Raw genomic sequence first — 23,581 nt, forward strand, 5'->3', positions numbered from 1 at the left:
GCGGGGCTCGAACCCACAAACCGTGAGATCATGACCTAAGCGAAAGTCGGACACTTAACCGACTAAGCCACCCAGGCGCCCCATAAAGAATTTGGTTTTTAACAAAATAATAGCTCAGAAAAGATTTGTCAGATCCTTTTATTTAAGAAGGTAATTGACAATTGAAGGATGGTGGCTGTTTAAAAGTAAAATACTGCCTTGTTCATTCATTTAAAACAAAAACAAACAAAAGGAACACTGAGTTTACAATTATACTAACAGAATCTTGAATAAATGGTAGAGTCTGTGTTAAAGACCAAGGCCCAGTTGCCAATTTTGAGTTCTCATTCTCTGCACAAAATGTTTCTGGAATGAGATCGAACTGAATGAACGAGATGAAAGCTAATCCCACATCCCTCAGGCATTCAGGAGTGGTACCAGTATGCTTCATCCTCTGGTGACATTATATTTGTCAAGCATGTGTGTGCCCTGTGCTGTTGGTTAGACATTGTACAATGGCTGTTCAGAAATGTAATTGGTACTTACTTCCTGTCCTCAAGGAACTAGTATCTAGCCTCCCTAAGTCTGGCCCTTTATGGGGTAAGTGTCCAGCTGCTCCAGGCAGATGCAAGTACTGCCACAGAACAGCACTGCCACATCAGCTGAAGCACAGATTATTCCTATGACCTGGCTTGGGGCTGGCTATCAGTTCTGCAGCCACCCACCCTACCCCCCAACATTGTGGTGAATACTAATACCCTCCTGTGTGGCCATGGGTCTTTCTACCATTATCCTTGCACTTCACACTGACCTCTTCCCAGTCCGACACCAGCCTCCCTGTCCCCCGGACCTCTTCCAGGAAGCCATTGGGACCCTCGGACCCACAATGCTACCCTTGTAGCAGTCAGTATGGCCCACTGTCTAGGGTGCCTTATATCCTCCAGGCCCTCAGTGGAGCCCCAACTCATCTGGGATGAGTCTGATGTCAGTCACTGTGAATGGGGACAGGCCCCCATGGCATGTGCTCACATTGTCCCCACACCTTTCCCTTCTTTCTTTTAACTCCTAGCGGCTGCCCTGAAGTTTTCATTTGTGGAGGCAAAAGCCTCCAGGACATAGAAGCAAAAGGGGCTGCACAGTGGATGTCACAAATTGTTCATAGTTAATCTCCAGTGAGTAAAATGTCCAGAAAATGCTCAATGAAAACGAGCATGTCTCTCTTAACCCCTCTCAGAAGATTTGAATGGCCAAATTAGCACTGTCACTGACCCTCTGACCTGAAACAAGTCCCTGAAATCAGTCAGTTGGTAACAAGAGCCAAATTATGAGATAATGTTATACAGGCAAACTTCGTCTGATACTATCAATCCTAATCAGCCTTTTCCATGGGATAAAATAGGTGCTCAATAAATGTTTGTTATTGTCTTTATGGAATTTGCAGTAATCATAAATAAATCTAAGCAACCCAGTGTGAGGGGTAAAAAACCTAGTCAAACTTTCAACAAAGAGGAAAGTATACCCTAATTTTTAAAGAAAGTGAAATAGAGAAAGTATATACAGCTAAGAAAAAATGTATTTCAGCAAATCTCTTAGATTAGCACTGTGGCAAATAGTAGCAATATGTCATCCCCATAAGTTACCTACTCACATCCTGCCTGTGAATCCCACTACAAGTGTTGTCAGTCACCAGGAAGCCCTTTCAGGTGGAAGAGGAATGGACTAGCATCTCCACCTTCAGTGATCCTCAAGGATCCTCAAGGAGAAGCCAGGATGAGAATTCTCACAAAGCAAATGGCAAACTCCTCAAGAGAGAAAAGAACCCAGTGCTAATCCATGTTCTGGCTTGGAATTCAGAGAGAGGAAGGTCCACAAAAGCATGAGCGGTCAAGGAGCATTTATAAAAAGGTTGAACTAGACCTCAGATTAAAGGCAGATTCTAAATAGAGGAACAGCTGGAAAGAGAATTGGAAAATGACAGAAGCATTGACTTGACTTAAAGAAACAAGAATCCAAGTGATTTGCCTGCTACTGACCCCATTCTACTGTCTGTTTTCTTTATTGACAAGTTACTCGGCCTCTGAAGTTCTGTCTTCTCATCCTAATCTCCCTTACATTTGTGCAGACTCATCTTTCTTAGAACAGCCGTACAGCCCAGTGTGCCCAGAAAAGCAGGGTTCTCTCCTGTTCCCCCAGACTCCTATCTGCAGAGCATCCCCTTTCATTCTCCAAAATGTTCTTATTTGGATCATAAATTCCATTGTCATCCCTGACTCTGCCTGAACCCTGCAGAGAACAGGAAAATCAACATCTACTAAACAAGATGCCTCCTAGACAGCATTTCTGAAAACCCCCAGTGCTCATTATTACTAAGGAAAGCCTGAAGACAGTAACACTTTCCTTTGTCTTGCAAATATTACTAAATGGGTTGAAAGCAACAAACAGAAGCTCACGACATAAAAAGTTAAGAGACTCATCAACTAGGACTCAAATGAAAAGCCAACAGCATAAAAGTTAAGTTAATGAAACATAAAATGTGTTGAGTTGTAGAAGGAAATTAAGCAATGAAACAAATTAATAAATACAGGTCTCAACTTGAAAAATGCCAAGAAAAAAGTACGGCCTTACTAGACCAAATTCCTGTAAAGATACATGAATCCAGTCTAAAGTTCACAGTGTGTATCAGTAACAGCAAAACACAGATGAACTAAGATTATCTGTGATAGTATTTTTTCAAGTAGCTGAATGTGGACACAGCATCCTAACACAGGTGAATCACAATGATTAAAATCAGTGCTGCACAGGTACCTGCTTTACTGTCAGTGTAATAAACCTGACACTGTTCATAGAAAAGATGGAGGTCACTCACATGTGGATGGAGAAATAAAGATGTATTCTAACCAATTGAATCCGCAGCCTACTTTTCTTAGAAGGAGAACAAATTGTAGATCCAAAAAAATCAGTCCTATGTCTCCTTTTATGACTGTTATTTGCTAAAGAGCTGTTGATACTTTGTACTTTGTTGGCATTTAAACAGCTTCAATCTCATGAATCCAACTGTCTACTCAGCCTCTCCACTTCAACATCCCAGAAGCACCTTGAACTTCACACACGCAAAATTAAAATCTACCTTTGTCCATATACCTGCACCAGTGCTGCTCATCCCGATCAGTGGCTCTTCATCCTTATCAGGTACTCACGCCAGAAGCCTGGGACTCATTCCTGACATCCCCATCCCCCTACCCCCCCCCCCCCCCCCCCCCCCCCCCCCCCCCCCCCCCCCCCCCCCCCCCCCCCCCCCCCCCCCCGCTGCTCTGCAGTCCGCCACATCCCACCATTCACAAGTTCCCTCAGCTCTGCCTCCAGAACATAACCCAAACTCTCTCCATCTCCATTGCTACCCTGCACTTCTCCTGCCTCCCTTGTTGCAACAACCTCAAACACTGTCCCTTCCTGCTCAAATCTATTCACCACACAGAAGCCAGAGTGACATCTGGGAAATGTCAGTTATATTGCCTCACTCCCCATTCTTTTTTTTTTTTTCAATTCTAGATTCACCAGAAGTGCAGAGAATATACAGGCAGGTCCCATACATCCTTTGCCCAGCTTCCAATAATGTAACTCCTTCAATGACTTCTTATTGCCCTATGGATAATATCCAAAATCATTCATTTCACCTCCAAAGCCCTTGGGATTTGCCCCTGTCTCCACTGCTCACTGAGCTCCCCCACTGTGTCCTTCATATAGTTTTTCAACTGAGCAAGGATCTAGGCCAGCCTCAGGCCTTTGCTCCCAAACTATCCTCCCTGCCAGGAGCCCTTCCTTCCCCACCCACTCCCATGTCTCTGCTTCAATAACCCCTTTATCCTGCAGGCATCAGCTTTTTTGTGTTTTACTTAGTTAGCAAGCCCTCCCTGACCATTCATTCCAAATGAGATCTTTGTATTCTGTTTCATAGCACCCTGTCCACGCCAGTCGTAGTCCTTGTAATCTAGCATGTTTCAGTATGTTTAATTTTTCATGTCTGACTCACTCTAGACCCCAACTACAATATGGCAAGGGTTTTGTCTGTTTTGCCTGTCACCCAAGCCGAGCCCAGTAACCATACATCGTAGGTACTTCACACCAAATTACGGAGCTGTCCACGTGTTAGTTCTGTTTCTATCAAGTAAAAAAGAAATTGGATCATCCTGAGACCCCTCTGAATTTCAGCCTCATCCTTTCATTCTTCTCCCCGCTTCAATATCCATAAACTTGTTCTGTGCACAACCCAATTACAAGAAGGGCACTTAATTTCCTCTTTGAGTTCCCTTCAATAACAGATTGTGACTGGTAATTCATTTAGCATACATTGAAACCTGAATGTCTACTGATTATATTCCAAAACACCGAGCTTCCTGTAATAAAGACAGAGAAAAGATGTCATCTCTCGAGGAGAACCTGGAAAATGATTATTTCTGGTGGAAAGCTTGTTTTGTCTCATAGACTTATGCTTCAGAGTCATTCGTGAATGAGTAATGAACTCAGGAAGGGTCAATGAAGCATTCTCTTAACCCTCTCAACCTATTTTGCTGAGAACAGAATAAGAGGAAAGTTACAAGAGGAGATGATGATTTAGGAAGAGGAAAATATGGTTGCTGTAATGTACAACTCTTGAAAGAAGAAAATTGGGCAATTCATCTAGTTTACTATGAGTAGTTTTTCAGGCTTCAATCATGAGTCACCTAAGTAATTTTTTCTCTGCTCTTTAATTCCAATGTTTATTTATTTTATTATTTTCCGAGAGTGAAGTAAAACAGTATGCAAAAGCCAAACTACTTTTAAGAGAGGAGGCAGCAAAAAAAAACATTTTGTGGTCTTTGCCTTGGTATATGACATACAATTTCAATCTAATGCCATAAAGCTTTTATTTTCTCAAGGAATTATTTAAAATGTTTAAAATACTCTCATCACTTTTCTTGGTGGGTGATGAGTCATCCTCTGTAAAGTTTTTAATGATGTAGAATAAACTGCAAATTAAATAGCACAATCAAAACCAGGCATTGAAAATAATGGTGCAGGCAATCAATGATGCTAAATACTGCGGTGTTAAGTGGGTGGTAACATGCATCATGTGGACAGATTGGAGAGTGACGGTCACAGAAAGACACTCTTTAATGACTAGTGGGATGACTGATGTCTAAGCCTTTATATGTCTGTGACATATGTCTAAGTCTTTTGGCCCCACCATCACATCCATCTGCTAAAGGAAAGCAACCCCTTCTCCAATTCAGTCTAGAGGAATCAGCCAACATCAGTCCTATGTATGGACTTACTCTCACCAGGTGCCATCCACTTAGGATGCATCACTCCAGTGATGGTTGAGCAGCTGAGTCTCTCAGTTTTTGTTTGTTTTGCTTTTGCTTTCTAAATAACTTTCTTATAGGCAGCACATCAAAAAAAGCACTGTGTTTCCCTACCACAAAAGTCAGTAGGAAGTATTTGGAGGCAGGAAAGAAAAGAATCAATATACTTCTTTAAACATTGACAGCCATGGCTAGAGGAAACTTCAGAGGCCATGTTAGAAGTTTCTGTTGAACTTTTGGTCACATCCCTTACGATTTTTGTTATTCCAGGAAGAATCAATCTCCAGTGCCTCCTGCTGAGATGATGTTAAGAGACTGTACTAATAATGCATGCCATCTTTCCTTTGGGGAGTTCCAATTTCTTTTTGTATATTTAGCCAGAGTCAAGAGTAGCAAGTTAAGTTCTTTTCAAGTATAGCTGCCAAAACTCAAAGCCACCTTGATGAGTGGTAAGAGAACCCTTTAGGAGACAAACGTGGGAACAATGATGGCTGCCCATCACCTGCTGGGTGTTTTTTTGTGGGCATACTCCTGGGCTGGCCCTCTGGAAGAGCACAGAGAAAGGCCCATCACCTGCTGGGTGCTTTTTGTGGGCATGCTCCTGGGCTGGCTCTCTGAGAGATCACAGAGAGAAGAAAGTACCTGTCCTCTGAGGTATCAGAGGGGGCTCCTGGGCTCCAAGTCTTCCTTGGGCTTCTCACCTCTTTCCCCACTCCTCTTTCTACCTCCTCAGGTGTCCTCACCAAGAGACGCTCTGCAGATATTCTTCTTTCCTCTCTTGACTAATTAAGTGACCCTGGAATGCCAGGACATTTGGGCTTTAATTTACTGGAATTCAGGGGAGAAAGAAGAGGCAGTAACCCTTAGACTGTCCTCAGTAGCCTGGGCGGTGACTGACTGGCTCCCTCATCATCCCCTTCAGAGAAGGAGAGGGCAGTTTGGAAATAGACATAGGTTGAGGGCCAGACTCAAGGTTGCCATATAAATGATTAGCAAAACCTCTCCCAGAATGTAAGACTTTCAATTCCCAGTTTCATAGACCTTATGTTTTTTCTTAAATCAATGTGGTTATGTCATCTGTGGGAATTATCTAAGTTCCTCTTACTCATTTATTTTCAGTTCCTTTTGCCAGGCCCAGAGGCTAATGTTCCCTGTGTCACTTCTTTCAAATCTGACTTTCATTCCTACTTTGCTGCAGTGTTTCTCCATAGAGATACCCTTGTCATTTTAAGGGGACACTTCCTCACCCTATAAGTGACCTTCCTGATCTTTGAAAGGTTTTAGCATCCCTGATCCCAGGCACTAAATGCCTGTAGTGATCCCACTCATGAATGTAACGCAAAGAAACAGCCCTGCTCAATTCCAGACACTATTGGTGTTGGGAGTAAGGGACATCCCAGTTGAGAACCACTACTAGAGTCTTAGACAGGCCCTTGCTCTACCTCCTACTCCAGTATGACCAACACCTCTTCTCCCTGACCACATCCCTCCTTGTCTTTAAAGGTCTGCTCAGGGGCACCTGGGTGTCTCAGTCAGTTAAGTATCTGACTCTTGATTTTGGCTCAGCCATGATCTCACAGTTTGTGGGATCGAGCCCCACGTCAGACTCCATGCTGACAGAGTGGAGCCTGCTTGTGATTCTCTCTCACCCTCTCTCTCAGTCCCACCCCTGCTTGCTGTCTCTCTCTTTCTTTCTCTCTCTCTCAAAATAAATAAACATTTTTTAAAAATAAAGTTCTGCTTAAATCTCAGGGGGAAGGATTCCTTGGTTGAGTCATTCATTTAATGTTTACTCAGTGAGTATCTACTGAGTACCTGCTAACAGTTCCAGGCACTGTTTGAGGAGCTGCTGATCCACTAGCCATTAGCTGTCCCTCAGATGGGCACCTTCCTAATGCTGTCCTACCTTAACCTTTTCATTGCATTTCATTTCATAATTGTCCTCAAGTCATCCCTGGACCTCCAGTGTGACTTCCTATCTAGGGACTGAGCTTCCCTGAGACAATGACTACTTATTCTACTTTTGTCTTTGTTTTGCTGTTTGTTTTGCTTATTCTGCCCTCCTCCTGGAGGCCAGGGCAATAGTCTCTACACAGTAGGAATTCAGTAAGTGTTGGACTGACTGATCCAAGGACATGCAGCTACTACCAAAGGTGTATTTCCTTTCTGTAATAGTGATGATGACACTAATGTGTCAGCTTTTTTTTCTAATCTGAAGATTCTATTTTGTCTGCTGTCTAAATGGAAACAGGAATAACATGGGAAACATTTTGGTGTCCCTGGTGATTAGTAAACTTGACATATGTAGTATACATGGTAAAAATGAACTGTATGCACTCTTTATTTTCTGGTACATCCTGAGTGAGCCTTCATCCAAGAGGCCATGCTTTGATCCCCTCCCAATTATAACTTCTGAGAAAGAGAATAGAGTATGACCTTGGCCTTCTGAAGCCTCAGAGTACTCAATGATAGAAAGCCAATGTACAAAAATTTAGAATAGCCAGACAAAAAGAAAGTGATTACAAACATGAGAGAATCTGATGGAGAAATGACAGCCTTTTTCTTTTCTTTTTCTCTTAGTTTTTGTATTATGGAAAGTTTCAAAAACATCCAAAATATCCAGAATAATATACTAATCCCTCAGTGTGCTCATCACCTAGCTCCAACAGTTATCAACAGTTATTAAGGCCGTCGTGTTTCATTTATAAATGCCCACCCATTCTCCCTTTGTTCCAATTGTACTGTTTTAAAATAAATCCCAACCTCGTATAATAGTACCCATAAATATTTCAAAATAGATCTCTAAAAGACACTTTTAAAAACCATAGTATCATTACTATGCCTAAAACAAATCAGCAATCTCATAATACTCTCACTCTTCTAATCCCAATTTCCAATTGTGCTTTTCCAAGAAACCTAAAAAAGTATACTTTAGGGGCACCTGGGTGGCTCATTTGGTTAAGTGTTCAAATTCAGCTCAGGTCTTAATCTCACAGTTCGTGGGTTCGAGCCCCACATTGGGCTGTCTGCTGTCAGTGCAGAACCCACTTTGGATCCTGTCCTTTCTTTCTGTATACCTCCCCCACTCACGCTCTCACTCTCTCTCTCAAAAATAAATTTAAAAATTCTTTTAATTACACTTTCATTGAGAAAGAAGCTACAAAGGAACAAGAACAGATATTTTTCTTACAGGAAAGTAGAATAAAGCAATGGTAAAGGTGATTTCAGAAAGTAAAAATGAAGTAAGTCTGAGCCACTCTGGGTCTCCAGAGACTGGTCTAACCTCACCTTTCAAGAACTCCGTACGTCTCATGCTCGCCCCCTGGTGGCGGGTTTGTGCTGCGGGCTTCAGTTAACTGGGGAACATCCGTTTCATAATATGATGGGCCTCTACGATGTTGCTGGTAGTTTAATATTTGCCCACATGGCAAAAACGTGTGTGACACAGGTTTTTTAAAAGTGTTGATTGAGTACATAATTTAAAGTCAGAATATTAAATAAACATCTCTGCCCTTCCTTCCAGCAGGCAGCCCAGAGAACTGCTCTCCACGCTCTGTCTGACAGGTACATTTTGTCATTTTTATGAACTATAAATTGCTTTATGAAACATTGAGCCCTATTTATTGTGGCATATAATTCATAATCGGATTTTGTCCCTAAAGTATCTGTGAACTGGGATGTTAAACATTTTGCATGCTTGGATTTGTCATGCATGTGTGGAGTTTATTACTGCAAAAATCGCCTTGTTGTATTTCATAGAAAGTATGAAGAATCCCTTGTTGTGCAATGAAACAGGAGACAAGAAACTTAGAGGGAAAGACCTGAATGGTGCAGTAAATTCTGAACTTTGGAATTGGTTGAGATCTAAGCTCATTTTTCAGCAATAAGTACTTCATTCATTTTGAGATGTTTTCTTCAGACTTTTTCCATATCATTTCACAGGAGTTGTCTGTCTTTTGATGAAATCTTCTCATGAAAATACTTTGCACATGTAACCCAGTTCATGGTCCTGAGAGCCTGACTTTTCCCTCCTCGCTTTGGCCTGTGTTTTTGTACTTGTGTTATTGAATGAGATATATAAACCTAATCAGTAAACACACTCAAGCTGTATTTCACATCCTGCTCTGCCAAAAAGGCTTTATAAAAAGATAGCTGAACAGGGATATATAAAGTTATTTTCAGGGATACACAAAAAATGCCCTTTTTGTTTTGGTTGGCTTGTGGGCTTTCATTTACTGAGGTTGGGGTGTGTGTATGTGTGTTTCTTAAAGAACTGTTAGAAGGCAAAGGTGAAGCCTCAGTTCCTCTCCACAAGTCAGGCTCTGATAGCGTTAGAGCCAGATGAAGGAGATGTTACCCTGGCTAGTGGGTACCTTAACATTATCTGACTGTCACCACCTTCCCTTCCCTTCCTTCTCAGTTCTCTTTTTTCCTTTTTTTTTTTTTTTTTTTTTTTTTTTTTTTTTGAGGAATGAACAATAATTGACTGTGTCAACTAGCTCGGTTCACTGCTTCTCCAAGGTAAAACCTGTCACTTAGGCAAATTATCTGTGCACATGGGTGAAAAGCATTTCCTCTATGGTGGCAGGCTGAGTGTGAGTATTTTTATTTCATTTGAAAAGCCTTCCCCATGACAACCACACAAGTTTGTGTGCTCTAAGAGTGGTTGCCACGTGATTGTCTGCAATTGCTCCTGGGATTTTCACAAAAGCTGATGAACTGTACCGCTTCTGAGTGTGTTGGTAAAAGACTCTGGATCAAAACATTTAAAATCTGACACATTAATTCCTTTCTTCTACATATTTCTTTTTTTCCCTTGGACTTATTGAGTAAGAGCTTCCTTCAACAAAATGCATTGATAAGCAAGTGAAAGCCCTCAGTTTACAATATACTGTTATTGCCAATGGTTAGATTTCTTTCGGGGGTACTGGCAATGTTATAAAATTAGATTAGGGTGATGGTTTCACAACCCTGTAACTATACTAAAAACGGTCAAACTGCACATTTTAAATGGGTGAACATTATGGTATATAAACTGTATTTCAATAAAGCTACATGTATAGACACAAAACACTGTGACCTTTGGTAGAATGAATCAAAACGTGTTTTAGGAAAATACGGAATTCTTTTGACAACAAAGCTGCAAATATAAAGACAAGTTATCAGAAACTAGAATTGATACATTCTAAGACTGCTTCCCAAAAGACATGTGACTCTGTCCTGGATAGAAGATGTACATGAATTTTAATGATAGCAACATTATTCCCCCTTGACTTTTTTCTGATATTCTAAAACCCTTCATCAAACCAAATAGTTAGTCAACCGGTAAGTTAGCACCTTAGCCTCTGTTGATTCTATAACTGCTAAGATCAGAATACTGTGAGGAAAAAAATCCCATTCCCTAGAAACAGAGAAACAGGTTCCCATTGTAATATCTCTTCTTATGAATTATCTGTCTTTAAATGTAATAGAGCATTACCCCCTTAAATCTAAATTTTTTTTCTGTTCAAAATTGGGGGAATTCAGCTCATTTTAAAGTAATGAGTTGACTTTGCTATTCTAACAATGCAGTCCTATAAAACTACCCTCTGTGTCTATGTTTTTCTCTAGTCTATGTTTTCCACTAATTTGGGGCCATATGAGTAATTTCCAGATGTCATAAGTATGTGTAATCATTTAAAGATACAATTTTAAATCCTTTTCAAAATAAGAATTTAAATACCTACTGCATTAATTGGATTTAGATTTTCTATTTTCTTAAATTAGGGAATTCTGACTTACCAGCTAATATGTCATTTTCTAGCAAATTACTTATTCTGTTGAATAAACCAGTATTTTCTAGAAAATAACGAATATGATTCTGGGACATACTGCTGCATGTCTTGCCTAATATTCTGTCTGTCAGATGAACCACCTCAGGGTAGGAATGGAACTGAATAAAGATTCCCCCCAAATCATGACCTTCCCAAGGTGGAGATCTAACCCCAATATCTTTGGCTATTTATAGCCTGATATTAATTTATTTACATAAACTAATCTGTTTTCCTAAATAATTCTTTCCAGCATGTTATCACTTCTTGGTATAAAATTCCATAATGATGAGGTGCCTGGGTGGCTTAGTCAGTTGAGCATCTCTTTTTTGTTAATTTTTTATTTTAATTTTTGAGAGACAGAGTGTGAGCAGGGTAGGGGCAGAGAGAGGGAGACACAGAATCAGAAGGAGGCACCAGGCTCTGAGGTATCAGCACAGAGTCTGACATGGGGCTTGAACCCAGGAATGCAAGATCATGACCTGATCCAAAGTTGGATGCTCAACTGACTGACCCACTCAGGTGCCCCAAGCATCCAACTGTTGATTTCAGTTCAGGTCATGATCTCAGGGTGATGAGATCAAGGCCCATGTCGGACTCTGCACTAATAGCACAGAAGCTGCTTGGGATTCTCTCTCCCTCTGTCTCTGCCCCTCCCCTGTTCTCTCTTTCTCAAAATAAATAAATAAACTTTTAAAAAATAAATAAATAAAATTCCATAATGATAAGACAGTACTTTCATTTTTGTCCTAGAAAATGACAGCACTTGTTGGACCTTAAAAGATGCTTCCTAAAAAAAAAAAAAAAAAAAAAAAAAAGATGCTTCCTGAGTTCTGCAATTGTGCAGTTGGATAAAAAAGCCCATGTTGGCTGAGGCCGTGCCACCACAGACTTCTTATCTCGTGTCCTGATACTTAGTTCATATGTGGGCCCCTTTCTCTTCCATTTTGCCTTATAACCGCCTTGAGTACCCACTGAACACAGGACGCCTGATACATGACTAGAGCCATTTTGTTTCAAGATGTAAATGATGATGACCTAGGGGTTTACTTAACTTGGGGTCATTGGGGGATGTGAATGTGCACTGAAGGAAGCCAGTGGCTGTTCTCTGCTTTCCCAGGGGAAAACCTGCATCCAGGTCTTTAAGACCTGACCCGATGAGACTACTTATAAGGAAAAGGGTTGGCATTTCCCTTTTCTTTCTAATGGCAAGTAGAAACTTAGTCCCTGTGGGATGTCTGAGATGACAGTATCCAGATGTCCTCTGAAGGCCAATCTTATCTATCTTTTCATTTCTCCACTTTCCTGGTTTAAATAGGTATTCTAGCAGAAATGCAGTATCTGACACTTAAGACTGTGCTTTCAAATTCAGTGAGTCCTAAGTAATCAGTACACAACCTCAATAAATTAAAACTATAGGATTTCCATTCTCTAAATTTAAAAATCTTCTGTGGTCACTTCTGGAGAGGTGGCCTTGTTTGGTCTTGCTTGAACAATGAGCTTAATTTATACTTCATGCCAAATACCAGAGTGTCAAGACTGGCTCACACTGGCAAAGCAAATTTGGGCCTCAGCCCAGCTAACTTGTGCCACCCTGCAGTGACAGGAAGGGTTGCATGAGGGTAGAATGGCACTTCTTTTTGTTCTTTCCTACAGCTGACTGTGGAACTTTTTATCTATTTTATGCCTTTGAAAGTCATCTGGCCTACCAGAGGCTCACAGATTCCCCAATCATGAAAAAAGCAAGAGACCAGGGCAGGAAGAGGTGGCAAAATTCTCAACAAGGTAAAACAAGCCAATTACAAGAAAACTTCAATCTGTAAAGAGACACTCTCCTTCTTACTTATTCACTCCTTATGATGTGCCTCCCAACTGTTTTTTTTCTCCTTATGGATTATTGTACTGGATAGGGTAGAGAAAGGCAGAGGAGAATCAGGATAAATGGGCAGGAGGCTCATTTATAAAGGTGTGTCTTTGGTGTCGACTCGCAGCACTGTGAAAGCTGCCACGTTGCCAGTAATGTGGAAAATATGCAAAGTGCTGTTCAGAGAAGTAAGGGTATGTGTGCCGCATATGAAGTGCCTTGGAATATGATTAACTTCCCTTCATAAGTAGTAAATAGTAGATAACTGTGATCAAAACCGGGATTCATGTGATTTATCAAGCTGAGCAACTGTGCATTTGCAGAGAAGCTGGAGGTCAATCTTGAAATCTAGGGCAAGAGGAGCACTAGGAAATTGCCAGGGCTAAGAAGTTAATCATACCCTTGGACTGCTTCCATCTGTCTCAGAGCGACAGAGCTGCTGCAGAACGAGCAGGGATGCTTTATAGCAGCAGATCAGGAATTAATATTTTCTGTGAAACCTCAAGCATCATTTGCAGTAACTTGGGTTTTATAAAAATGGAGCATAATTTCATATGAATAAATCACATTCGGCTGGAAATAAGAGAAGCTGAGAAAAAAACTGTGCTTGACTTACAAAAAAAAAAAAAAGGAATGAGCAAGAAAGCCAACATGAAAACAGTTGTTGAAGCAATGGCACTTGGAGAGCATGAGTGGCCGTGTGGTTAAATTGTGCATATAATCATCTTCTGAAATGTCAGCGTGCAACTCCAGAAATGGCTACATTTTTATAGCCGTGGAGATGCATCACCAGACTGTAACCTGTCTGCCCATCTGGCAATATCTCAGGTCCAAAATCCATTTATATTGAAATCCAAACAACTGCCATTGATTGATTCACTTATGCCACAAGCATTTATTGAGCGCATCCTGCGTGCTCAGCCAGGCACAGAGCTGGGGCAGGCAGGGTGCAGTGGTGAGGAGAAGTGGCCATGCCCCTGTGTTCAGGGCTTTACCATCCAGGGGGCTGCTGGCTTTGCAAAAAGAAAAAAAGAAGAAGAAAGGCCTCATACAACTCATTCAGATGAATCACACCCATCAAATCTCCATTTACCATTTGGGAGATGTAATGGAATTAAGTAAATGAGAATTAGACCAAAATGAAGGGGTTTTACTTCCACATGGAGCTAGTGTTCATCCCAAGTCAGGACTGGAAATGGCCCCGATGCAAGATGAAGAGGGCCGGGTGGGCATCAGACTGCAGTGGGGGTGGGTTGCATTCAGCTTCATCTTTCTGACCCCTTGCCAAGTGGACCATCTTCAACCAAGCAAAGGGAGCGTGTCAGGGGTGGCCACCAGCACAGAAGTATAACTTCCTGGGTAGTATTTTACACAATGTCCCTGATGTCCTGAGAGGTGAGTCAAGTTGCCATGCGCTACTAATAGTTGGTCTCTTCTGAAAGGGTCCAAAAAGGGGCAATGCAGAACTTTTTAAGAAAGTTTTACATTTCCAACATTAAAGATGCTAATGTGGCATGCTAGAAGGTTTCTATCAGCCCTGCCCTTGAGACCCACAGCAGTCCTTCCAATGCAAAGGACTCCTTACTTATAATGAAGTCTCTTTGGTATACCATCTAAATTAAAAACTTTTTTAAAGAGCTTTAGAGTTTAGAATCACTATCACATTGCCTCATTTTGTGGATCTCACAATAACCCTGTGAGATAGGAAGGACCCATTTTACAGATAAGAAAACTGAGCCTGAGATAGGTGATGGGACTCATCCAGAGTCACAAGGTAGCAAGTGGCAGAGGTGGGACTAAACTCCAGGTCCTTTGACTCCCAGTGATTGTGATTCTCTCATCCTCCATCACACAGCAACAAAGCAAGTTTGGATGGGGTCAGAGACTGGCAGCTTGTGCCACATTTTACATTCTAACAACTAGTTTACTCAGTCTGTACTAACACTTTGTTTCTGCTAATAGTTATAATAATCCTAACATTTCTGGCTTGGTTATCTTTTTATCCCTAGCACCTAGCACAGTTCCTAGCAATTAGGAGACACAGTAAGTCACTTGATGAATGAAAGAAAACAATGAGCAAATAAATGAATAAACTAGGACCAATGTTCTGTGGTTAAATGATGGCAACTTTGGGCTGAAAATAGAAAATGTTTTTCTGAAACTTGCTGTGTGCCACTGCAGCAGACCACCCAGGAGATAGAGGTTGATGGTCAGGGACTCACCACTAAGGGCTTAGAGCAGATGTCTGTGCCTTTAAGATGCTGTAGAATTAAGAAACACTATTAACTGCCACACAGGTAAAGAATGGGCAAAAATGGAATAGTTCTTTTTTAATCAATCCAAAAATACCCAAGAAACTGATAAATGGATAAAGATGTGAGATAGATAGATAGATAGATATAATAGAATATTATTCAGCCATAAAAAAAAGAATGAAATCTTGCCATTTGCTACAACATGGACAGAGCCAGAGAGTATATATATACAAGTGAAATACATCAATCGGAGAAAGACAGAAACCATATGATTTCAATCTTATGTGGAATTTAAGAAACAAAATAAGGGAAAAAGAGAGATGGAAACAAAGCAAGAAACAGACTCTTAATTATAGAGAACAAACTGATGGTTACCAGAAGAGAGGGGGTGGGGATGTGTGAAACAGGTGATGCGATTAAGAAGGGCACTTGTGATGAGCACAGGGTGATGTATGGAAGTGTTGAATCACTATCTTGCACACCTGAAACTAATATTATACTGTATATTCACTAACTGGAGTTAAAATTAAAACTTGAAAAACACTTCAGAAGATTAAAATCATCCAGTGCAGTTAGAGTGGAATTAAATTAGAAATCAGTAACCAATGGAGAATTTTGTGATGCCATGGATACGTTTCCTGCATGGAGAGGGGGTGAGGCCGGATACCCTCTGGCCCTTCCCTGTCTCTCCTCTTCGCTCCTCATTTCTGTGATTCATAATGCTGCCACGACTCACAACACTCTCCCATATTCTCTCCACCAGTGATGCATGTTCCTTTTTTTCTGCTTTCTTTCGAAGGATATTTACACTACTGAGCCCCCGTAATGGGTAAGGCATTGTGCTGGTCTATATGGAAGACACGGAAATTCATTACCTATGGATCCCACTCTCCGGGAGTTCCAGTGTGGTAGAAGAAGCTTAGGCATACATGTAACTAGTATGTATATTAAATGTCAACATGTGCATACCTGGCCATCGGTCTTATTAGCACAGCAGTCATGTGGAGGTGCCACGCTCAGCATTTCACACGCATTACTTCATTTACTCCCCATAACAACCCTCTCAGCTAGGAAGGAGGGATTCAACATAAGGGCCCTAAAGAGATGATATTTTCAATGAAGTTTTATTTCATTTCATTTCCCAAATACTCTCCCTAAAATCCTAGTGAATCTGGGTGACCAGAGGCACATAACTTACCCAGAGTCTTATGGACATAAACCCCCCAGAGTGGTCTGTCTGACTCTGGTTGATGATGCTCTTAGCTGCTTCAGTAATCACACTCGTGCCCCCCCCCTCAATTTATGAAGAAATAAAAGCCACTGGAGGGGTGCAGCTAAAGCACTGAAGTACTCAGAGCACAGAGGAGGGGAGCAGGGAAGAGGGATTTGAAGTACATATAAAGGATGGGTAGCATCAGATGACCCAGGAATGAAAAAGGGAAGGACCAGCCTCTGCAGAATGAATGGCCTTGGTCTGAGTGAGCGAGGCTGTGGGGACGAACTGGGAGCCGCAGGCCCTTCATTCTGCCGGGGCGTAGGTGTCTAAAGGGAAAGGCGTGTGAAAGCCAACTCTAGACTGCCACTGATGCAGAGGGGTGAGGGTCACCTTTTGCTGCACAGTGCTTCCTTCAACCATGAGCTCAAGCTTCATCTTCTACAGCAACCCTGAATAACCCACCTACCTGGCTCCCACACACCCATTCCATCAGCACCTCATATAATTGTGGACACAGGCCTGCTTCCGTCCTCTGCTCACCTTATGTATTTATGTCTGGTCTCAACAACTAACTGGAGAACAGGATCCCTAGGTAGTACTTTATGCAAAATGACTTCTCAGTGAGACTTACTCATTGCCTTTCAAACAATGAAGACCAAGAATTCAAATTATGCCTCTTATCTCTGCTCTCATGATAAGGAGGGGAAACACAGCAAACCTTTCGCCCAGCTCTCCCTAACCTCCCCTCATCATGAAGCAAGGATGGAATTTTTAATCCTGAAACTTGGGCTAGAATTTACTTTGGGCTAAGTATTTACCTATCTGTGTCTGAACTTTCTCAGTTGCATAAACAGGATGATAGTAATGCCTTCCTTGTTAGGTTTATGTCCAGATTAAATGAGGTGATAAATAGACAAAATACTCTATTATTCTGTGCAGATTGTAGTAATTACAGCACCACTGAGAAGAGTCATTCATCAGAATACCATGAGTTACTCTCTGATTTAAGTCCTACCGAGGGCCTTAAAAACCAGGGTAGGAAAATATTACATTATGGATTTAGCATATAAAACCCTGAGTAGCTGAAAGTGTGGGTCATGTTCTTACCTTGACATCATAGAAAAATAGGTACCAAGAAATCCCGTGAACTATGCCTGACTGTGGCTTGTACCCTCCCTATTTTGTAATATATTCTAAACTCGCCTGTTCTCCCCTAAAAGCCAACTTGTGAGTCTGTCGGTCCTAGATGCGACTCACATGTGCCTTCTAGGAGGCTCCAGCAAGTCTCTACCACATCATCTTCCTACTTGACTCCCACAGAAAAGTCAATCTGGGTCATTTCCTGACACCTTTTTCAGCAGATCTCCAAAGAATTGGTCTCATCTAATATTTCAAAGTAAATAATCTTTATTTCAAAAGCAAACAGTGATTCTTAGATACCATGGGGATCCCTGATAAGCTCTGTTAAGGGGAACAATGTGGAGGGAGAAAAAATGCTAAGTCCCTGAGCCAGCGCTCTCCTCTCTAATGGGGCCCGATGGTACCCATATGTATTCGCAGAAGTGGACCCCCTTGGCCTTACTGCTTCTTCTGGAGAGGCCGTGTAAGTGTCTCCCACTGCCCTGTGGTGGCTGTTAGCTCAATCAGCTGCATTAACAATGTGAGCAAACGCAGGCTGTCAGGTCTAAAATTCAGCTTTTAAAAAGCCCCCCTAGTACTAATTTCCACAATAAAACTGAATGGCTCCAGAGAAGCCATTGAGTTCTATCAGGTAAATAACACACATTTTAAAAGGTCCCAAACTTGTATTTTACACAATAGAACAGAGCAGCCTGGAAGAAACTGTTACAGTCTTTCGAGTAAATAAACAATGAATTGTATGAAGCCACTAATTGCCCTTTCAAATGGTCTAGTGGGTTTGGGGACACCTGAGGGTTAGTATGGACCCGCTGCTGGTTGTCTGGGCAAAGAGGATGCCACAGGAGGGGCCTCTGGGCCAAAGTGAGCTTTAACCCGTTTTGTCACTGCCCATTATTGCTGTGAGCCTGTAGGAATGCATGGGGCATTCTTATGAGTGTGTGACCTCTTTAAAAATGACCCATAGTGCTGACAGCCACACAATGAAGTGAATGTACTAATGCCACCGAATTGTACTCTTGAAAATGATTAAAATGATAAATTTTATGTTATATATACTTTGCCACAGTTGAAAAAGAAAAAAATGAATGTACATACCAATATTTCAAGCTTTCAGATGGTCCAATTTCTCACATCTCCAGTGGGAAGTAGTTCTCTCTGTCTCAGGATTGAGGTGCTTGAGTTCTTGCCTGGAGATACCTTCCTGCCTTCCTTCTTTCTCTGCTAGTGGAGAAGGCCTCTCAAAGGTGAGCCTGGTCCCCTGGGGTGAGGAAACCCTGAGGTCCCGCCCCCTGCTCCTACAGCCAGGAAGGGATCTGTGATGATGGAAGAGCAGAGCTAATTGTCCACACCACCGGGGGAAGGGAATCAGAAGGACTCAGACACCCCTTAGAAGACACGATGTAACTTACTACTCCCTTACTTTAAATTACCAACTTTGACCCATTCCCATCCACACTGTGTACCCCTCTTCTGGACTCATTTTCTCAGACTAAATTGATAAAATCACTGAAGGTGAAATATTTAAATAACAACTCAAAATTATCTCTACTAAAGTCTTTGTCACTATCTCCTACTCCTTTGAACCATCATACCGCTTTCACTTCTGGGCCAAGGTCAGTGGTATAGTGTATGCTTGTTAATTTAATTTTTGATACACCCAAAAAAGTTATTTAAATATCCAATACATAAAACATCTCAAACTTGGCATTAAGGGAAATAAAACTCTTGCATAATTAGCACAGTTTTCTGTAGCTGTCACTGCTGTCTACTCTTTTCCTTTTTTAACTCCAGTACAGTTGATGTGCAATGTTACATTCGTTTCAAATGTCCAACATAGTGACTCACTTGACAAGTCTATTTGCTATGCTATACTCACCACAAGGGTTGCTACTGTCTGTCACCCTACAGCACTATTACAGTACCATTGACTATATTCCCAAAGTCACACCTTTCATTGCTGTGACTTATTCATTCCATAACTGGAAGCCTGGACCTCACACTCCCCTTCACCCATTTTGCCCATCTCCCTAACTCCCTCCTCTCTGGCAACCACCAGTTTGTTCTCTATTTATAAGTCTGATTCTGCTTTTTGTTTGTTTTTTCATATGTTTTATTGTTTAGATCCCACCTCTAAGTAAAATCATAAGGTATTCATCTTATCTCTGTCTTATTTTACCTACCATAATTCCCTCCAGGTCCATCCGTGTTGTTACAAATGGCAAGATCTCATTCTTTTTTATGACTGAGTAATATTTCAATGTGTAGACATACCACATCTTCTTTATCCATCCATCTGTTGATGGACACTTACATTGCTTCCATATCTTAGCTATTGTAAATAATGCTGCAGTAAACATAGGGGTGCATATAGCTTTTCTAATTAGTGCTTTTGTGTTCTTTAGGTAAATACCCTGTATTGGAACTATTAGATCATATATTATTTCTATTTTTAATTTTTTAGGCCCTTCCATGCTGTTTTCCACAGTGCCTGCACCAATTTACATTTCCACCAACAGTGCACAAGGGCTGCTCTTTCTCCGCATCCTTGCCAACACATTATTTCTTGTCCTTTTGATTCTAGCCATTCTCACAGGAGCAGGGTGATATCTCATTGTGGTTTTGACTTGCATTTCCCTGATGGTTAGTGATATTGAGCATCTTTACATGTGTTGGCCAGCCTTTGTGTGTCTTCTTTGGGAAAAATGCCTATTCAGGTCTTCTACCTATTTTTTAATCAAATTATTTGGGGTTTTTCGGTATTAAGTTGTATACATTCCTTATATATTTTGGATATTTACCCTTTGTCAGATATGTCATTTGGAAATATCTTCTCTCATTCAGTAGGTTGCCTTCCGTTTTTGATGATGGTTTGCTGTGCAAAAGTTTTTTTTTTTTGTATAGTCCCAGTAGTTGGTTTTTGCTTTCTGTCTACTCCTTTTTAAAAATATATATCTAAAATAAAATTACACCTGTACCTTCTTGAATGACTACTTAGTTTTGATTAAGCACCTGCTGCCCTACATTGAATATATTGATGATTCATTAATTAGTGGTCAGTCAGTTCTTTTAAAATGTTTAAACTGATTACACGGGAAGATCTGATCTGTAGTCACCCCCCACCTTTTTACGTTTTGCCTGTTGTTCACCATTCTCACTTGCTCAGATCTGCGAAACTGAACTGAACATAAAAGAAGCCCAAGAGCAACAAGTAATATATCTTACAGGGGGCAAACAAGATACAAAAAGATGAAGTACATTTTCATACAAATGTGTATTTCTTAGCACACTGATACGCTGTCTTTGGATCTTTCACACATGTCTGTACCCTTAATAAGTGGAGGGCCAGCTACAGAAACATTTGTGGTGGGTGGATAGCTCTAAAGCCAATAGATAGATGGGGGGGGGGGGTTATTTTGTTTTGCTTTGTTTTGTTTTGTTTAAAACCAAACTACTTAGCTGCTTTTAATGGAAGCTTATTTACATTATGATACCACCATTGTTTTTTCTTTTGTTGAATCTCCTTTTAGTGGAGAAAATTAGCCAAAATCCTGGAGCCTTCCTTCTCTGCTTTAAGAGCCTTTCAGGCCAACACCTCCCACACATCCCCATCCCCCGGTATAATCCCGCCCATGTGGTCCCACCCCAGCCATTTTACTCCAGAGCCAGCTGGAAAGAGCTGCCCTCCAGCTGCTAACTCGGGCACAGGGCCTGCCCCTCCCCTCCTCTCCTCCACTCTCCAGTCACCCTCCCGGTGACCCACTCCTCTGACGGACGCAGCCTTGGGCCAGCATTGGCTGAGCTGCCGGGCTGGCCTTTAATGACCGTGTTTTGGAGCCCGATGAGCTCCCCTGCTGCTGTTGAAAGGTTAATGTGCTCCCCATCAACTGGAGCAGCCTGACCTTTCCTGACTTCATCCAATTCCTTTCCCTGTGCTGGCTCCTAGGCAAGTGACTGGCAGGCCCGTTGCCACACCATATCCTCCCGACTCCCCAGGAGTGCAGCACCCACCTCTGCCCTTGACAGCCAGCATCACAGCCTGGCCATCTGCACCGTTACTCTCACAGCCATCGGAGCTGCTGAATTCTGAGTCATTCTCCGAGCCATGCCTCCTCTCTCTCTAATTCTCCATGGCCTTGGGATTGAGTTTTCATGCTGCCCTCTACCAATTGCTCCTCATCCTGAGAGTCAGTGTTCAGTATGTCAGTGCTCATTGGTTAATTATAGGTCAGTTAGGTCAAAATGTTGAAACCAAACCAAGTACTTATGAAGGGAAAGTCCATGGCCCCTTTTCCATTGCACAGACCAGTTCTGCCTGCTTCCTGGCCCTGATCCAGCTAAATTGGACAGGACCTCCATGAAGCCTAGCACAGCCCATGAGTCTGTAGGCCCAGCAGCTCCCCAGAGGCTTCCCGTGGCCCCATTTTCCCTGTTCACAGCCAGTGAGTCAGAAGGCCACTTTAGGCCATATTTCCTCATCTTACAATGGAGACAGTAACCCCTATTCAGCTAGTAGGTCCTGGTGCTGGGAGGGAAGAAGGAAAATGATGTGTGAGAAGGTATGAATGCTACCCAAGCAGAGAATTAAGGCATTTATTAGTTTGCTAAGGAAATATGTGAAGGAGGTCCCTATTTTCTTTGAGTCATTGCCCCAGCCACTAAGCTATTTAGTGCAATTTTTAAAAAATGTTTAATGTTTATTTATTTATTTTTGAGAAACAGAAAGAGCATGAGTAGAGGAGGGGGAGAGAGAGAGGGAGACACAGAATCCAAAGCAGACTCCAGGCTCCAAGCTATCAGCACAGAGCCTGACACAGGGCTCAAACTCAGGAGCTGGGAGATCATGACCTGAGGTGTAGTGGGACGCTTAACCGACTGAGCCACCAGGCGCCCCACTATTTAGTGTAATTCTAAAACGACAGTAGGTGTGGGCCTTTGCTATTGCTGGGAGGTGAACACAAAGTTGAGTGATAACCCATCCCTCCTTGACAAAGGCATGTGGTCATCAGGACATGATGTTACCTTCCTCCCTCTTGGAATGGCATGTATTCTACAGCAGGCCCTGTGCTAGGGCTTAATGTCATTGTCCCATTTCATCTCCACAGCTGCACTCTGGTTAGGCACCATTGTCCCACGTTTTACACGTGGGGAAACTGACACCTAGAATGATGGAGTCACTTGTCCAAGGTTGAGGAAGGGGTAGAGCTGGCTTGAGTCCAGGTTTTTGGGTGGGTGGCAGTGTGGCCGTGTGCAGGGACGACCTGGCATACTGAGCTGGTGACCAAGGCACACTGCCCTGATTGCTCCAAGGGCTTCACCCTTGCCTCACCCGCATTGCATGCCCTTAAAAAGGACAGAATCCCACCAGCCACAAGCTTGCATTCACATCACAGGCATGAGCACCGCACACCAGACCAAGGGCTGCTCTTGCCCTTGCCCTTGTCAGGGTGTCAGAGATAATCACATTTAATCAGAGGGAGCAATCTGTCCGTGCCACATTGAGCATAAAACAGGAATGAACCTGCATCCCTGAAGGTTTCCACTGGGGTCTGGCTTGGTGGAACATACCTCATCTGTTCCTGCTCTCTCCAAGAAAGTAGTTCTAGGGATTTCAGCCCTCCTTCTGTGTTTTGCCCTTAAAAGAGAAGATGACCCCAAAAAAAAAAACAAAAACCTGAAAAGTGCTATAGTGGTGAGGATTTATATGGTGAGGAAAGGAGAGTCAAGCTGGCATTATTTCCTAAGACTTATATTTCTTAAAGATTTTTTTCCCTTCCAACTGGCTGGAGAAATGTTAGTTATCCATTAACATTTCAAAATGAAGGCCAAATTTTGCTCACAGCTCTACAGCAGCTCTGTGCCCCATCAGTCTTTAAATGTGAACCCGACCCGTATGTTGTTCTTCTGGGCACTCATCGTCAGTTACCCTGATTTCCTTGCCTCAGTCAGGTGAGGTGAAGCTCTGGGATGGTGGATAC

At 42.1% G+C, this 23,581-nt stretch overlaps 1 protein-coding gene across 1 annotated transcript in view; it reads left to right on the forward strand.

Moving 5' to 3' along the window:
- The window catches only part of AFF3 (AF4/FMR2 family member 3), a gene marked incomplete at its 5' end in the record, with an annotated part of 440,051 nt that overhangs the window by 337,136 nt on the left and 79,334 nt on the right, over positions 1-23,581 (forward strand). Inside the window, one exon of the mRNA XM_039218000.1 lies at positions 8,845-8,885. Coding sequence (XP_039073931.1) covers positions 8,845-8,885 — 41 coding nt within the window. The remainder of the gene's footprint in view (positions 1-8,844; positions 8,886-23,581) is intronic.

Source organism: Hyaena hyaena, unplaced genomic scaffold (genome assembly GCF_003009895.1).
Source record: "Hyaena hyaena isolate Hyena2069 unplaced genomic scaffold, ASM300989v1 scaffold_731, whole genome shotgun sequence".
NCBI lineage: Eukaryota > Metazoa > Chordata > Mammalia > Carnivora > Hyaenidae > Hyaena > Hyaena hyaena.